Genomic DNA, 17,956 nt, shown 5'->3' with positions numbered 1-17,956 from the left:
AAGAGCATTTGATATGAATCAGTAAATAAAACACTGTAATAGATAGCCACAATAAACTTTGTTAGAAATGTACATGTTGCGAAAATAATAATAAAAAAACAGCATGATGTCTGGGTTATATTCTATAAATGCTCAACAAGAACAGTATACTAAGGAAGCTTAAAAACCCTGCTCTGCATAAATCTGGGGCCCTATTCAACTAACTTTCTCAGACTCCTAGCATTCAGAATCTATGTCTCACTGTAATAGTATAAAGGTTAGTTAATAAGGCCTCAGTTGTTTCCTGTAGCTGCTTTTTTTTTTCCCCCCCTCCCGTGGACATCACATCCAGGTAATGTGTGTATATAAACAAAGCTCATAAGAAATGTACAAATATAAAAAGCTACAAACATTAATAAATTACATCATCACAAAACACAAACACTTCACAAGGTGCTAGTAAAATAACTGTATCCCCTCATAATACAAGAATTAAAACAAACAGCTGGTATTAAAGTTGAAGATTATTCTTCAAAATGTGTCTTAAATAGATTATTTTGTACTATTTGATTCTGTATAAGACATTTTATAAGGCTGCACAAAGTTTTACTTGTTTTCCAGGCAACGCCCAAATCCTAGCCCCTCCCCCCCCCCCCCCCCCGGAAAGTGAAACAAAAACAAAAAACCCCACCCAACCCTTTTAAAACCAAACTAAAATACAACTGATAATACTCAGCAATGACTTGTATAAATGTTAATGAAGTAGTCTATAGAAAGAAATGTCTAAAGATACTTTACTTTTATAAAAAAAGTTATTTAAAAAGCTATGTACAAGCTACATTCTATGAAAAATATGCCTTAGTAAACACATCTAAAAATTAAAATACGGGATTGCCTGAGAAACAAATTTAACCCCTCAAGTGTTTATATGCAGACAAGCAGTTTAATGTAAAATAATGCACTCTACACCAAACACTAAAAGAGTTAAAAGACAAAAAAGTATCCAGTCAAATTGTCAATAAGCTAAACTTTCCCACTTTCTGACACCTGGATGCATGCAGCCCTCCTTCCCAAAGTAAGTGTATCTGATAAGAAGTGCTTTGATATAAACGTCAAAAACTGCATGTGAAGAAGCAGAGCTTGACCTCATGTACTGCAGTTAGTGACTGCAAGATCTGCAACACATCTTTGTGTGCTTTGATTTCTACACTGACACAAGCTATTGTACCATCGTGTGTGTCAGTTAGCTACAAAAACTGGCCCTCGGGCATAGAGCTAAAATTTCCAACCAGTTATGAACCAAGCAGTAAACCAGCTCCCACTGTGCATAACAAATGCTGCCTCGTGCACCCAGTGTTGTCCAACCAGCAGCTATCTGAGAGGCATGGAGTAGTGCTCAAGTGCAATAATGGCTCCTCCAACACATCTAGATCATGATCAGGGTGAGATAATGAAGTTTCACATTATGCAGACTACCTTCTGCATTCGCTATAGCATGGGGAAATGTCTCCAGCAATCAAATTTAAGGTCCCCCACCTTTTTAATATTGTTAGACAAATGCAGAATTTTTAAATTTAATCTCCTGCTCTTTGACCAGATACCTCTTTAAAGATAGTACTCTTTTTTTCTTAAGTGAAATGTAACTGAAATGGATGTTCATTCTGTTAAAACAACGGGTTTCCACTTATGAACAAGTTAAAGGGATACTTTCCTAAAATTGGAATGATCCTCAATTTCTTGGATTATCATTAACTTTTTGCGAACTAGTCACTCTCAGCAATTTGAGAAAGGACATCTATATTAAAAAATATTTATAGCAGTATTCTGTACACTTTAACTGCTGAAAGTTAAAAACAATTATTAAAGTGGTGGCAAAAAGTTAACTGGTATTGTCCCTAAGATGATGCACAATACTACTGAAGTCCTTCAAGAGCTGAAGAGTTAGTGTTGGCTCAGGAATTACTGAGCTTTGATCAAGTCCCAGTTTTCAAAATATTAAAGGAGAAGTTTCCCATTCCGATGGATTTTCAAAATCTTCCCAAGCCTCTGTTTTGCGGTAGCCATGCCCTTTTTTGTACGTTTTCCTGAAAATTGAAAAAAAAAAATGAACATGTTAAGTAACAGCAGCCACAGCTGTGTAGAAACAGCAAAGCAGGCTCACTGGGTACAAAAACAGAAGCACTAACTTCAGAGGTGGTGCAATCACACTGATGTCTGATTTCCACCTGAAGTCACTACATTTTGGATATGTATACTACAAATTCTCAAGTTAACATGGGGTGTGTGCGTGAGACCCATCCCTCAGAATGATCGGAAGAAAACCAAGCATTGCCATACATTGCAATCTGTGCTGCGTATCCCAACCTACGCTATATTGTCTTACTATGGATTTTAACCAAGTTTCATTAAGAATGAAACCGAGCTAGCACAAAAATCCTGAAAGTACCATTCCCTGTTTAACTGTGTTCGTGAACCAAAGTACCCAAGAGATGCATTTGAAAGCATGCATGTATTTATTCTATAGGGGGCTCTCTTCAAGTGTCTAAAACTCAGTGCCAGATTGCACTAATCTTACTAACTCACTCGCCAGGCTTAAATGAATTTAAGATGGTTCCCAAGCACTGTGTTCAACCCTTGTGTGGTGGAATGGAGACATTCACACGAAAGAAGCTTTTAAAAAAATCAATCATCTAGATTAGACAGTTTAACTGTTCAAAAGCTGCAAAGGTTGTAATTGTATCTCTTGCTGCATTAGTTTAAAGAAAAAAAACTGTGCAGTTTCAAAGACTGAGGTTCATTTTAATTGTATTTATTCTTTAAGAATATATTCTGTTTTACAAGGCTTTGATTAAATTCTATAATAGCTAGCAGCATTGGTATAACTTGTTCCCTTTTCATCTGTGACCATATTGTGACATTCATCATCTTCACTCTGACACATCTAGGAAATATAGCAACTTCATCCATGATTTTATACAGGGCCCACCACACTGTCATGTACTTGTATTTTGCTTGCACTTCTGTGTAACCTACTTCCCTATGGGCTGTCATATAAGTGACACAAAAATGGATTTTTTAATCCATGTACAATCAGACAAGAATGCACTAATGCAGGTACTATGTCCAGGTCATCCACTCTTGCCTTGGTAGTGTGATTCTGAACGAGCAAAATGGCAGGCAGGCTTATGCTGAGCCTAGCTTCTGATCTTACTCTTACTCAAGTGAATGAGATTCAGCTGTGCAAAGACTGCAGTATCAGGCTCAACCATCTCCATGTATTTCCACACTTTAATAATATGGATATAGTTGTGCCTTTCTTCTGGGCAGTTTTGGAACCAGAAATATATCATTTTCCACGTTGACAAATGGGGAAAGTGAGGAACAAATAAATTATGACTTGCTCAAATCCACAATGAGCCAGAAGTAGAGTTGAAGACAGATCAAGTCACGTCCCCTGACTCCCAGTCCAGCACGTGATCCACCAGACCATACTGCTGCCTTTCATAAATGTACATAAGCATAATATTAGCTCACCCTGTTGTTCTATTTCAGCAGTGAAACTACTGCAACTTGGTCACCTTTGTGTTCACCCAGCTGGGAGAGAAAGCAGTTGGTGGGTACAAATGTATCCTTGACACAGTGCTCTCCTACGTAATCATCCTATACTGTTTCACAATAGCTCTGACAGGGTGTGAACAAATCTGCATTCTGAACACTTAAAATGCTATCGAAGTAAACAACACCGAGAAGTCAGGTTATGGAAATCATGTGTTAGAAGTTACAGTTAAAACCTATTCATGTATAAAGTTGCAGGTGCTGTTTTTATGCCCCCAGTATTTTTTTCTCTAGACACATCTTCTGCTGCCTCAAGAAACCACAGTAAAAATGTAACCAAGATCTTAGTTGCATGTCTAGCCAAGAACTGTATACTTTCTGGTCAGAAAAGTACATTAGTAAATGCACTTACCTTTACTTTTCATAATGTGTGTGTCATCTGGATCAGGCCCTTGATGCGCGTGCGCACACACAAAGATATATGCAAACTATGCTCTCTTATTTTTGTGTATATAACATACATACACGCTCAAATAAGGGAGCATAGCTGTGTCTGTTTGCACATAGTTATACACATTTCTCCATGAAGGGCCTGACCCAAGCCCATTAAAATAAATGGGGGTCTTTCCATTGATTTCAGTGGCTTTGGATAAGGCCTCAAGGTAGGCAGTGACCCTGAGTGTACTGTTTTTACTGAGTTTAACTGAAGGTGAAAAGCTTCTTTGTGGTTTAAAAGAAAGGGGGAGGGGAAATCATGCTGCTGTTTTAAAAATATTTTCTCTCTCCAGCACTGGACTGGATTGAGCTCTCTCTGACACCTCCAGCAAGCAGTGATGGCCCAACACTGCTGCCTCCTTTGGACTGCCCTTAAATCCCCATTAAATTCAGCCTTCTAGGCCCTGTTTTACCAACCACCACGTGGCTATCTTACAAAGGCATCCTAAAGCCTCCTTCTATTAAACAGGCACCCAGGGATGTCAGAAAGAGCCGTTCATTCACTTTCCTTCCGCAGAGAGGTAAAGAATTTGCTTATTTGGCAGACTGATCGATCACTCAGTCAGGGAGTAAGGGTCACGAGTCCTTGTCTGACCCCCGGGCTCTGCATCCGAGCACAAAGCTTGAACAGGCTTGGACACCTTGCCTGCTGTATTTTGCGTTATTTCTGATTTCACCTTATAACCCGGTTCATTTCAACAGATTAACATATGGCAGAATGTGAACACGTTAAGAGGTAAATTGAATGAAACGTTTCATTTTGCTGCTGTTTGTGCCAACGGCCACAAGCATTAAAAAAATTCCTGTGTTTTTTTCTAACTTTTAGTTGGCTTTGTTTTCTGGATCCAGAGTTTGCAATAAATAACATCTTGTTAAGAAAATGTTACTGACAGCACATTTAGTGATACAGATGTTTTCAAGTTAAGCACATAGTATACAGGACTATGTGAAATCTCATGCTATCTCCACTGTATTCATACAGTTATAAAACCATAGGAAATATAGTCACTTAACTTATCATAAATTGCATCATTGCTCAACTTTGACCGATCTCTCTCTCTCTCTCTCTCTCTCTCACACACACACACTCCCCTCCACCTTTTTCTTGACTTATGACTTTCATGTGGGCTCAGAGAGGGATAGCGGAAGACAGGAGGGGAAACATTTGACTCAAACAAGATTCCAGCTATTCCTCAGTGTAAAAATAAAATTCCAATTACAGAGAGTAAACAAAAATATTGAAAAACAAGTTGATATGCGTGAGGTTTTTAATGGTTTTGTTTCGTTAAGCACAATAATTCCTAAAAGTAGTTTAAATATTTGCACTGTTGAAATTCAAGAAGCATTCCAATGTAAGAAAGGTGACTTAAAATATTCTGTGTATGCACACACACAGAATAGGTGCATTGGGATTTTATCTGTACTAAGATTTACAGTTGAAATCCTGACCCCACTGAGTCAATGGCAGAAGAAATATATAGAAGAAAGTGGAAAAACACGGAGTTTCTGAACAAGCAAAGGGGAAAAGGTGACAGGCTCTGTTGTGAATAGTTTTTTAGATACTGGAGGAACTGGACTGTCATATTGAGATGAATTGCTTTAAAACAGGGAAGATGACCTATTGAGTTCGCTTTGGCAAGTATTAGGGATTGTTTCCTCCATAAGACACCCACACACAGTGGAACACATAGGCCAACAATCCTAACCCAACTCAGTGCTCATAGCCAGATCCCCAACTGGTGTAAATAAGCCTAGCTCCACTGAAAGAGTACAAGGACATAATGGAGAAGGGATGCAGGACTACACTGTAGGGAACAAGCTTGCCCTGTCATGGAGATGGACATTTCCTCTGTGAATATTTACAGTACCTTTGGCAGCTGCATTATTCTGTGATGATGATGAGGGTCTCCTCTGGGTGAGGAAAACTCCAGGTGCCATAGGTTGAGAGCCTCTGTTTACTTGGGCGACCCCAAACGTGCTTGCCCCGGCAGTGTATTCATGATCTGCTAGGCTGCTGGCATGGGACTCCAATTTGGGTTCAGGAGAGCTGCCTTCCTGAGAGAGTTTATTTGTGTTGTTGGGGGACAACTTCTTTTTGGTATTCTTCTTCTTCTTGCCTTTTTGTTCCTCCTTTCAATAAAGCATAGAATCCCCATTCAGCTACTGTGACAACCAGTGGCATTTGTTAACATTGTTACACTGCGTATCACGTCAAGAATGGGAATATTGTCAGAACTGGATAAAGACACAGAGCGAACAGGGTTGCTAGAAACTCAAAGTGAGAACTGATCACAGCAGCATTGTTTCCTTGTCTGTTAGTTGCATCCACCTGCTGTATCTTGTCGTAAACTGTGAGCTCTTAGGGGCAGGGACTGTCATTGCATTGTGTTTGTACAGCACCTAGCACAATGGGACCTTGATACATGTCTCAGGCCCCTAGGTGCTTTAGTAATACAAATAATAATGATACAAGATAAATATAATAGGCCTGATTTTCAATTACACTAAGGCCCCTTTATGTCACTCTGGTAGTATAACAAGGCATTAGAGTGGGCAAAATTGGCCCCCTGAGGACTCTCCTAGTGCAGGTGGTCTGGCACCCAGCCAGTAGAGAGCTGGTGTAAAGATATAAACTGGCTCTTCCTCAGCTCTCTCTGTGTGGGCTGCCTGTCAGGGTAGTGGTCTGGGTGCACTGCTCTATGGCTATTCTGTTTCCCAAGGTACACAGAGGCCTGGTCTACACCAGGGGGAGACTGATCTAAGTTACGAAACTTCAGCTACATGAATAACATAGCTGAAGTCGAGGTACTTAGATCTACTTACCGTGGTAAGTCGACGGCTGACGCTCCCCCGTCGACTCCGCCTACGCTTCTCACTCCGGTGGAGTACCGGAGTCGACGGGAGAGCGCTCGGCGGTCGATTTATCACATCTAGACAAGATGCGATAAATTGACCCCCGCTGGATCGATCGCTGCCCGTCGATCTAGCGCGTAATGTAGACATGCCCAATGGGCTTTGGAAGACAGAAGATAAATTGGAGTAGACCTGTGGTTGCTCTAACATACACTGAGGGCTGGGTAGGTCCCTGTGCAGCCCCAGTATATGGGAGCACAAAGATGGCTTAAAGCCACCTTTCCCTCGTCCATTCCTGATCCAAGTATAGGAACAGAGTAATTGAGAATCAGACTCAATATTTTTCATCTCATGGGGAAAAATTAACATCTGTGCAGAAGTTAGCTGGGAGTAATGTCAATGTAGAGCGCAACCCTATGTACATAGGCTCTCTGTATCGTTGTGAATTTCACTCACAATGAAGGAACAATTTAAACTCCATAAGGACGATAGGCTGATATTGGAAAAAGCTTTAGTAACCTGTTAAAAATGGGATTACTAAACTGAAAAAGTAGCTGAGTTCTAGGCTGTGTGTTGACACAGCTGTCTAGTGTCTTTTGGTACTTTAAAAAGGATTTAAAGATTATCGTGTTGAGGCAATGTAGTTTTGAACATGGGGTACTGCATTTGGCCCTACTTCCTATGAGGATTTTCCGTAAGCATCCTTAAGTTCAGCATGTTTGTATACAAACATCCATTTTCATAACTGAATGTAAGTTTACAGGATAAAAAAAAGCTTTATCGCAACTTTCAGAATTTAACATAAAAAAGAAATTAAATTAAAAAAGATGATGAAAATCTGGCATAATTCTCAATTTTGAATTACTTAGATAACATTTTTAAAAACACTTACAAGACCTAGGTGTCCGAGTCCCATTTTTGAAAGGGACTTAGGTGCCTAACCTGCTCAGGAACTTTTGAAAATCCCACTAGGTGCCTATGAGCATCTTTAAGGGCCTAAATACCTTTGAAAATCTGGCACCAAATACCTAAGGTAATTTTGAAAATAAGACTTAGATTCCTAAATCACATAAGCACACTTGTAAATTTACTCTAATCTTATTAAAGTAAAAGGTGCTTACACTGAAGCTTTCCCCCAAATACTTCTTTGTTTACCTGATCTGCCCAACTGATAATTTTTTCAGTGTGCTTAAAGCACCTAATTGAACTAGAAACCTCTAATCTGCAGTGTCGTTGGAAATCTGAACGTGTAATTTAGGACCTGATCCTGTTTCTATTGAGGCCACTGGGATTTTTGTCACTGAGTACAGAATTGGACGTGTACAGTAATTAAACATGAGCTGTTACAACAACATAGTTAATATTCAACAAGCAACAGGAGAAGATGGGGAAGTGCTATGGCTCCATTTGAAAATAAACTTATTTTCTAAGGAAAAGCTACCTAGTATGCAAACTCACCTGCTGGGATAATTTGGCCGCTGCTGCTGCCAGTCCAGTTTCAATGGAGGCAACTCTTGTACCCTCTCGGACAGGTCTGTTTTGTCGAGGTACTGAGGGGCCAACTCTTGCTAAATGTAAGAACAAAATGAAAATACCGTATAACAGCTACTCTGTGTAGGGGGAGCACTGCATTCCTACAGAATGAAGGCCAAGGGGGGTGACAAGGGCAAGACAGAGCTTATTTTTAAATGGACATTCTACTTCAGTGGGGCAAACGTCTATAAGTGCCAAGCGTTAGTAAGGCTGTTGAGTGGCAGATGTGGAAACAGAGCTCAGGACTCCACTTAAACTATGTAGCTTTTGGAAGGAAACCCATATTCTCCTCCAGATTTTCCAAAACTGACCACATTTAATGAAAAATCAAACATTCATGGAATGTGAATTTATCCCAAATGAACAGGCAAAATGCTTCACAGGGATTTTCACAATCTCTTCCCACCCCACTTGGCCAAGGGAGAATTCTTCCAGGGCAGGTGCTATACAAGGCTCCCATAAGCAACCCTAACCCTGTCCTTCCTAGCCCCACTAGTGCAGCAGGTAGCACTGAACACTATAGATATTCTGGGCTGCTCAACAGACAGCCCGGGTCAGGCTGCTGGAAATTAGAACATTAGAAATTAGAGCTCTCGAATATACACCAGGAGCTGTACTGGCCCCCAGCTGGCCCACAATCTGGGCACTGTAAAAGGTGGCACTTCCTGTAAGGCACAGCACAGAAACTGTCCCTGGCAGTTATTCAGTTTTACTGAGCTTTTGATGAAAACAGTGGGAATAGTTTATATTCTCTATTTTCTTTTTTAATGCTTTTTATATATAAGGTGTGGGCTGCCTCAGAACTGCTAGATTTCTCCACTACATCATCATAATACTAGCAATACATCATCACCTTCACTGGCAGGATGTGAAAGATACCTACAACCTACAGGAGATTACTTTTTATTTTTAAAAGGTAGCTGAAGAGAAACGTTGTCCAGAATGTGTTAGATTCAATTTAGCGTTCACTACAGTGGAACTATTTAAAAAAAAAATAGCCTCTCAACTGAGAGATCTAGACGAGCACAATATTTATGGTAAAAATAATAAATCCCATTGTTCTTTTCTAGGTTTTCAATTTGAAATATCCTCCCTGAGTCTGAACATCCAAGACATCATGGACTTACCTGTCGGGCTGTAGGGAGCATCATCAGAACTTTTTCTTTTCTTTGATCGTGATTTGAATACTGGATTATCTTCATCGGATTCCAAAGATGGGTAAACTAAACCAGGAACAAAAAATAGCTTTTATTGCAGCAGTATTAAACAGGAGTTTGAGGTAAGTATGAATCACCCATCAGTGTAGAACTGGACTAGCACAGTGGTGAATCAAGCCTAGAGTATCTATGTAATACACTGGTTTCAGAGTAACAGCCATGTTAGTCTGTATTCGCAAAAAGAAAAGGAGTCCTTGTGGCACCTTAGAGACTAACCAATTTATTTGAGCATGAGCTTTCATGAGCGGCCAAGGGTAGCACGCAGAGTGAAATGCCCGAAAGGCACTGGTGCCCTGGGGATAGGGCATTAGACCAGGAATCCGGGGAGATGGGCTCTGTTCCCAGCAATGCCACTGACTTGCTGTGTGACCATGGGCAAGTCACTTCACCTCACTGTGCCTCTGTTTTCTCTCCCCCCCCACTTGCCTGTCTTGTCTGTTTAGATTGCAATCTCTTAGGGACAAAGACTGGCTCTTACTCTGCGTTTATACACTACCTATCACCATGGAGTCCCTAATCTCGGTTGGAGGCCTCTAGGTGCTATTGTAATGAAAATAATAATACAGTTTTTTGTTCACAGCGCATGATGTTATTCTTGGCTTGGAAAAGCCAGTCCTCCCCTCACATACAGCTGGGCCTATTTGGAATACCTGTCACTATCAGGTGCATGGGGGGGATGTTACTGCCTGATCAGATAGGTCAGCACATAGGTTATCTCCATGGACATTTGGTGACCCTCACATGGTGTGAAACAAAATTTCCTACACGTCTAAAACACAGGCAGAGTGTGGTACCCTTAGGAGAAGAAGGTGTTTAACAAGCTAAATATGAGTAATGCTGTTGCAAAAAAAGCAAACATATTCTAGGATGTATTAGCAGGAGTACTGTAAGCAAGACATGAGAAATAATTCTTCCGCTCTACTCTGCGCTGATTAGGCTTCAACTGGAGTATTGTATCCAGTTCTGAGCATCACATTTCAGGAAAGATGTGGACAAATTGGAGAAAGTCCAGAGAAGAGCAACAAAAAGATTAAAGGCCAAGAAAATATGACCTATGAGGGAAGATTGAAAAAACTGGATTTGTTTAGTCTGGAGAAGAGAAGACTGAGAGGGGACATAACAGTTTTCAAATACATAAAAGGTTGTTACAAGGAAGAGGGAGAAAATTTTTTCTTCTGTACCTGTGAGGATAGGACAAGAAGCAATGGGTTTAAACTGCAGCAAGGGCGGTTTAGGTTGGACATTAGGAAAAACTTCCTAACTGTCAGAGTGGTTAAGCACTGGAATCTCCATCATTGGGGATTTTTAAGAGCAGGTTGGACAAACACTTGTCAGGGATGGTCTAGATAATACTTAAAAAGGAGTACTTGTGGCACCTTAGAGACTAACCAATTTATTTGAGCATAAGCTTTCGTGAGCTACAGCTCACTTCATCGGATGCATACTGTAGCTGTAGCTCACGAAAGCTTATGCTCAAATAAATTGGTTAGTCTCTAAGGTGCCACAAGTACTCCTTTTCTTTTTGCGAATACAGACTAACATGGCTGTTACTCTGAAACCTAGATAATACTTAGTCCTGCCTTGAGTGCAGGGGACTGGACTAGATGACCTCTTGAGGTCCCTTCCAGTTCTATGATTCTAATATCAGGATAAAAGTGAGGCCATTGGATACCCCCACAAGAGGCGGCTGTTTGCCAGTTTGCTGAATAGCACTATTTTGACTACACTGGTTGGGTGAGAGGTATGTGATTAATGCCACTTCTTAGACCTTTCTCGGAGTAAACAGAGTGCTGGACTCTGCCTTACATGGGCTCAGTGCTAATGTTCGTCTTTAGGAAAAACTCCTTCTGATTTTAATGGGCCTTGTGTGGTGCATGTGGAATTTGGTCCAGTTAAGACACAGACAGAGGCTCTTGGCCAAAACACAAAGCTATTCTCAGATTATTAGTCATTAAAATTATTACTCCATAAAACCCACACGGTACTCAATAAAATGTCGCTCTGTCAAACAACACTGAGATGGCACTGACACAGCTCGCTCCCTCAAGACCTCTTTCCCTCTCTCTGCTCATTGTAAACCACACGTCTTACTGAGTGACTCAAAATAAAGGGTCAAATTGTCCCCACTTGTGGAAAAACTAATTTAGGAAACAGAAGACACAGTGAGTTTTCACTCACGAGGCTCCTGTCAGAGGGAAGAGGGTTGTCCATCCATTAATGAGAAGGGAGTTCATCACCCCTTTGCTCATTAGTGTCCCAGGTTCAGGGTAGATCTCAGGACCCTGGCTATCAGTACTGGTTCTCATTGGTTCCTGCTCCCATCCAGTCCCAAGGCACACAGATCTATTCCCAGCTCCTTCCACCTTCTGGATCCATAGCTCCCCAACCTGGGAGCCCTAGCATGGAAAGTCTTGGGAGTCAGGAGAGGGAATGCTGTACGAGAACTTTTGCCTTCTTCTTTATGTTTGGGGGCTTTTCCTCCCCATTTGGGATTTGTTTGTTTTCAAAAGATTAAATCTGACTGATTCTTTGGCAGGGAGGGGAAAAAACAGGGCTGGATTAAAGCACAGCCTCACTGCAGGCCAATGCCGAGGACCCCTGCTCCCGGACTGATGTGATCACATCAGAATCTCAACTTTCATTTTAAAAAAGGTAAGTTCTAAGCCTCCATAATTGTGAAAACAGTTTGAAAATATGACCCACATGTAACCGATGCAGTGATGCTTGCCTGAGCCTGCAGGCAGCCTGAAACAATAGCTCTGAGAGGGGTGAACAGGTTATTAACTCTTACGAGCCATTCTGGAGAGTCCCAGCAACACAATGCGGCAAACAACTGCATATACTGGAGGGGAGGAGTGCAGCAGGCCTGGCCAACCTACCCATCCAAGCAGCTACTGGGGTAAGTCCTGAGGTGCCCCTCTCTGTCAACTCTGCCTTTCTAAGGGAGAGCGCAAAGCCCTGCTGCTCCCAAGAAGGGGGAATTGCCATTCCTAAGATACAGAAAGTGATCCCATGCTACCGCCCTTGTCGGTCTGAGCGGGGACAGGGAACCTCTGCCACTCTGTGCGTGTGTGGAGATGGGGGCGGAGGTCAGACAGGGCCACAGGAGTTGGGGGCATGGTGACATGTGTTGTGGTATGCCTAAAGTCCCAGATTGTCTTCATTCCCCTCCCCGCCCCCCACAAAAAAATACTTCAGATTTGTTTTGGTTTGGTTTTTTTCCCCAGTCATTCATTAAATCATGCTTGAAGAGTCAGATATATTGTTAAATATATGAAGAAAATCCTGGCTCACGTTTGCCTGAACCAGCAGTGTCAGCAAATATTAGGGTTCTGTGAGACATTCAGAAACACTCAACATCTCTGCCTTTCACTTTCACTAAATTTCATTGGGTTTTGCTCACAAATAGATGCAGTTGAAGAGCCTTCAGAGGCAGCGGGATCTAGTGGGCGGAGAATGGGACTGGGAACCTGGGACTGCTGGCTTGCTTTGCCACTCATTCAGGGTGTGGCCTGGAGCAAGTTACTTAACCCTTCTGTGTTTCCATTTCCCCTTCAGTAAAAGGTGGATAATTATTGACCAACCCACATGAGGGGAAGGGCAAGAGAACTTATTAGGTGCTATCAACATGCTAAATGTCATCAGCGTTACCTTGTATAACATCAAACCCTTCAATTCGCTCTACAAATAGCTCAGTGGCAGTGAGATAAATGGACTGAGGGAGAGAGGGCAGGTGGTTTTATAAAAACCTTGAAAATGGTTTTCTCTACAGCCACATGCCTCCTGAACTGTTCTCTCCATGAACAGTTACAGTTCTTTTGGGTGAATGGTAACAATATCATTTGAGTTTTATTCAATCCTCTCTCTCTCTCTCTATATATATATACACACTCAGACTCCTTGATAGAGGGGTTTTTTTTAAATGTGCATTTAATTTTGATTTCAGAGTTTGTCTGTTAAAGCAATGTATGGTTATAATGTTACTGCTTAATTTAGCCCCTGAACTGAAAATCTGCTGACCAGATGCAGTACAAATGGAGTCTTTATAAACTCAGACTGCTTACAACAAAGAAAACGCATTAAATAGTAGCAAATATATAATTAGCAAGAAAATTGGGGTTTAAAATATCACCGTCTATTTTCCCATTGTCACATGTAGATCATGTCTATAAATTACACTTTCACAAAATTTGTCATGTAATTTATCCTGACTGATACGCCCACAAGGTGCTGTAACTGCAAACCAGCAACATGCACTTAACTTCTTTTAAACATGTACAATATTTTCAAAATGTGGTGTTTTCATAAAACTTCTGAGTATTTCAATTTGAACTTTAATATATGTGTATCTAATAGAGAGAGCAGATTTCAAGGATGTTTTTAAGGGTCACAGTCAGCAGCAGCATTTTAAAGTAACATCTTTATTTTGTTGCTAAAGAGCTGCATACCCTTCTTGAGCCCTTCATGACTATGTGGTTTTATTTTTCTATGAGTGTTAGTATTTTTACCTGCTCTCTGTCACACACACCTATAGAGGCTGTTTTTTCATATTATTAAAAAACTCGCTTTCCGAATATAGTAAACTTAATGTAGTGGTCTCAAAAATCCCTCTTTTCCTTTCACTGCAAAGTTTAGCATTCTTGGCATTAAAACTTAAGATCATGACCTCATCATATCTAATTCAGGGGTTCTTTACTGACAGCTTCTCTGATAGTCATTTCATTCTACCTCACTGACATATAAGTATCACAGTTTCAGGGTTCACTGCATAAAGTTCTATTTTTAAATTAAATATATATGATTTAGGATTTGGCTAATAGTGGTTTCAACTGCGCTGCTGTGCTTATTAAAATCTTTTCCCTATACTACATAAAAGTGTAATATGTTTGTTTGGGTTCAATTGTAATAAAATATCAGTTTAATCTATTTATCTAATCTCAACTGTCTAATGTGTTTGTTCTAATCTATCTCTTCACCCTTGTCTATCTAATCTAAACTCTCTCTTTAATCTTGCCTACTTGATACAGACTAATCTAGCAATATAGGCCCCCCAAGCATGCAAACACTGAATAACTGTATGTACCAGAGCAGTCCCCTTGATTTCAATGGGACTAACTATAAGTGTCTAATTAAGCACATGCATAAATACTTTCAGAAATAGGGCCATAGCCATAGAGATTAATTTGTTTTCTCTCACCGTAATCAGAATCTTTAAAACAGGCATCTAAGTGGTCCTGGTCGTCATAGTCTTCAATGTCAATGCTGTTTTTTGTGCTCTTCTTCAGTAAGTGCTTGCCTGCATTTTTGTTGTTACTGCTCCCAGGTTTTTTTGAGTTTTGGGCTGAGATAGTGTTATTTTTAGCTTGGTTGGCACTCCATGAAGTCTGCAGGCAGGAGTCAGAAGACTGGAGATTTGCCATTGATAACATTCCTTGGATTGCTTCCTGTGTGCTGGGAGATGCAGGTGGCTGACTGAGGGAAAACATTAACAAAATAAAGAGCTTTAAGCTAATTACCAAATCAACAACATGAAACAAACAGTATTCACTGTAAATACAGCTCAATTTGATTTCTGGATTAATGGCCTCACCACTGTGTAGGTGTTTAGTACGGGAAATCAAGTTATACCAAGTATAGACCCATCAAGCATAGAAGGTTAGACGGGCAAACAGAGATTTGAGATAAAAAAATCAGGAAATCTTCCAAAATTTAGTTACGTGAATACTTTATCACAAGACATATTTTGGGCAAGTGAGGAGAGTAACCAAGTGACTCTCCCCACAACAAAAAGCTGGTAACCCAAGGACAATATAATCAACAAAATTATGTCTCCAGTACCCATTTTAGAAGAGAATGATCATGAGTTACATATTAACCTGTGGATTGGATGGGCCAACCTCCAAGCTGGGTCGGCCAAGACTCAACAGTAAATGAGGGGCAGCATTTAGTAGTCAAAAGAAATAAACAGGAGACTTTCTACAAAATCTTTCTTGGCTAGATCCTCAGGTGCTGAAAATCAGAGTAGGTCTACTGAAGTCAAAGGCCTTATGCCCGTTTTACTATCTGAGGATATGGCACTCTGTTCTTATTCTGAACTGACTCACTGATGTCTTTCACTGTGATTAAATGGCCATCCCTGTGACCACTTGAACACTGTGTCCACTCATGGAGGATAGGTCCATCAGTGACTATTAGCCAGGATAGGCAGGGATGGTCTCCCTAGCCTCTGTTTTCCAGAAGCTGGGAATGTGTGACAGGAGGTAGATCACTTGATGATTACCTGTTCTGTTCATTCCCTCTGGGGCACCTGGCACTGGCCACTGTCAGAAGACAAGATACTGGGCTACATGGACCTTTGGTCTGACCCAGAATGGCTGTTCTTATGTTCAGTGTTTGCTTAGAGTTTTGCAAATTTGCCAAATTCATCACAAGTAAACTAATGGCATGTATTTTACTTCCTCTTCTATAAGTGGAGCAGAGTAGGGGGACAAAAAAATTAGGGTAAAATATTCAGAAGCGGCCTCAGTGACTTGAGAGCCCAAGTCCTATTTTCAAAAGTGACTTATGAGTCTATGCCCAGGGAAAGTCAATGGGATTCAGTGGGCTCCTAAATCACTGACATGCTTTTGAAAATTTCACCCTTAATCTCAAACAAGATAACAAAAAGAGTTTGCCCATCACTGCTGGGCAACCATCTTTCATTTTCATTCACTACCACCCCACCAAAGAAAGGAAACCTAAGCATCTGAATCTATCCAATTGAAGAATTGAGTTACAATAGCGTTCCAAGCATCTCCTACACAACTGTCACATGCAAGGCTCGACCACTGCTAGATCCTGAAGGTCACAAGTGCAGTATGACAGGGTTCAGGGGACCATGCAGCTGCAGCTCTATGAACACAGTGAAAATTCTGTTCTACGCTGTAAGGCTTGGATCATATGTTCAGAGATGACATTTCGCACTAGAACATAACACATGGCTTCTCATTTGTGGTGTGTGTTTGTTAGACATTCTGGTTCTTTTTTAGGAGTAAAATTTGTTATTGGTGGTGTTTGAAATTGCTTTTTTAAAATTAAATAAAATATTGGTCCAATCTAAAAGCCCCACACTCCTTGAAATGAGTTCCTAGGCCTTGAGCCAGCAAGATAGTTAAGCATATTAACATGATTTCCATCACTGCAGAACTTGTACATTTCAGGTATTTGGGGTGTTTGGTTGAATAAAAATCTATTCTTGGATAACTGCACTGGCTTGGGTTTTTATAACATAATATTTGTAAACAGCCCTTCTCCCTGACCACCACCCTTAAGGGTGCTCAGGGTACTGTTCAAACTACACCGTGCAATGATACAGTTAGGTATGGATCACGACAAAACACATCACCTTAAAATTACACAGGTAACACCCAATGTAAAGGGCTTTTTATAGATTTCTACCATAAACGAGAAATTTAAATACATTTATTAAAAGATCAATGCTAACCCTTTTTGCTGCCGTTCACAAACAGTACTGACAAATCCAGCACAGGCTGGGACAGCCTAGATGACCTTTTCCAGCTCCAATTTCTGTTATTCTCAATAGGCAAGAACAGGGATTCAGAATTGCTGCTTTCTGTAGACTACAATGGACTTCTTACTTCCCCCAGTCCCAACATATGCTCCTGGAACGGAAGTCAGGATCTACTGAAAAGGAAGAGGAAGGAAGGCCTTCCTTGTGCTAGAGTACCGGCTGAAAGGACTGCTATATCAGGAGGTCAGAGCTGCTTGGAAGAGAGCTGAAGTGAGAATAAGGTGGGATCTAAGTACTTCCAGACAGAGGGTAAAATGAGATGTTTCAGTTAGGGGGGAAAGTGATGGAATATTAACTCTGAGTGCTCACAGGACTAAGCAGCGAATTTCCTTGTCCTCTGACTCTGTTGGCCTAAAATCCCTTTCACTACACCTTTGCAAGTAAATTGCAGTCACACAAGGATCTATTCTCCATCCATATTGAATCCCTCATTAGCATCAAAGGGAGTTAGTTATACCCCTATATTTAGAGAGGACTAGACCCTCTCCTTCCCCAGAGAGGAACAGAAACTGCTTAAAGATGTAAAGACTATCTCAACTCCATAAATTGGAGGAATTTTATAGCAAGGTCAAAAGAAGCCTAACTTTTAGTGCTACTGTATGAGACGCCCTTTCACATCTTTTACTCTCTTCCTTGTGGCCCAATCAGAAGAACAGAACTTCAGGAAACAGAATAAGCTGCTAGACCTTGTGTCTTACCCCAACAGAGACAAAGAATAGGATAAGTTGAGAGGAGGAAGAAAGATTCAAGAAAG

The 17,956-nt window shown here is 40.8% G+C and overlaps 1 protein-coding gene across 1 annotated transcript in view; it reads right to left on the bottom strand.

The window, feature by feature from the left end:
* Positions 1 to 671: 671 nt before the first annotated feature.
* PHF2 (PHD finger protein 2) overlaps positions 672 to 17,956 on the bottom strand; it is a 143,512-nt gene continuing 126,227 nt past the window's right edge. The window contains exons 18-22 of the mRNA XM_077821126.1: positions 14,830 to 15,104; positions 9,543 to 9,638; positions 8,341 to 8,450; positions 5,898 to 6,159; positions 672 to 2,063 (exon numbers count right to left, since the gene is read on the bottom strand). Coding sequence (XP_077677252.1) covers positions 1,975 to 2,063; positions 5,898 to 6,159; positions 8,341 to 8,450; positions 9,543 to 9,638; positions 14,830 to 15,104 — 832 coding nt within the window. The 3' untranslated portion in view covers positions 672 to 1,974. The remainder of the gene's footprint in view (positions 2,064 to 5,897; positions 6,160 to 8,340; positions 8,451 to 9,542; positions 9,639 to 14,829; positions 15,105 to 17,956) is intronic.

Source organism: Eretmochelys imbricata, chromosome 7 (genome assembly GCF_965152235.1).
Source record: "Eretmochelys imbricata isolate rEreImb1 chromosome 7, rEreImb1.hap1, whole genome shotgun sequence".
Classification (NCBI taxonomy): Eukaryota; Metazoa; Chordata; order Testudines; family Cheloniidae; genus Eretmochelys; species Eretmochelys imbricata.
Note: the sequence above shows the minus strand (reverse complement) of the source record. Positions and strands in the feature narration are given on the sequence as shown.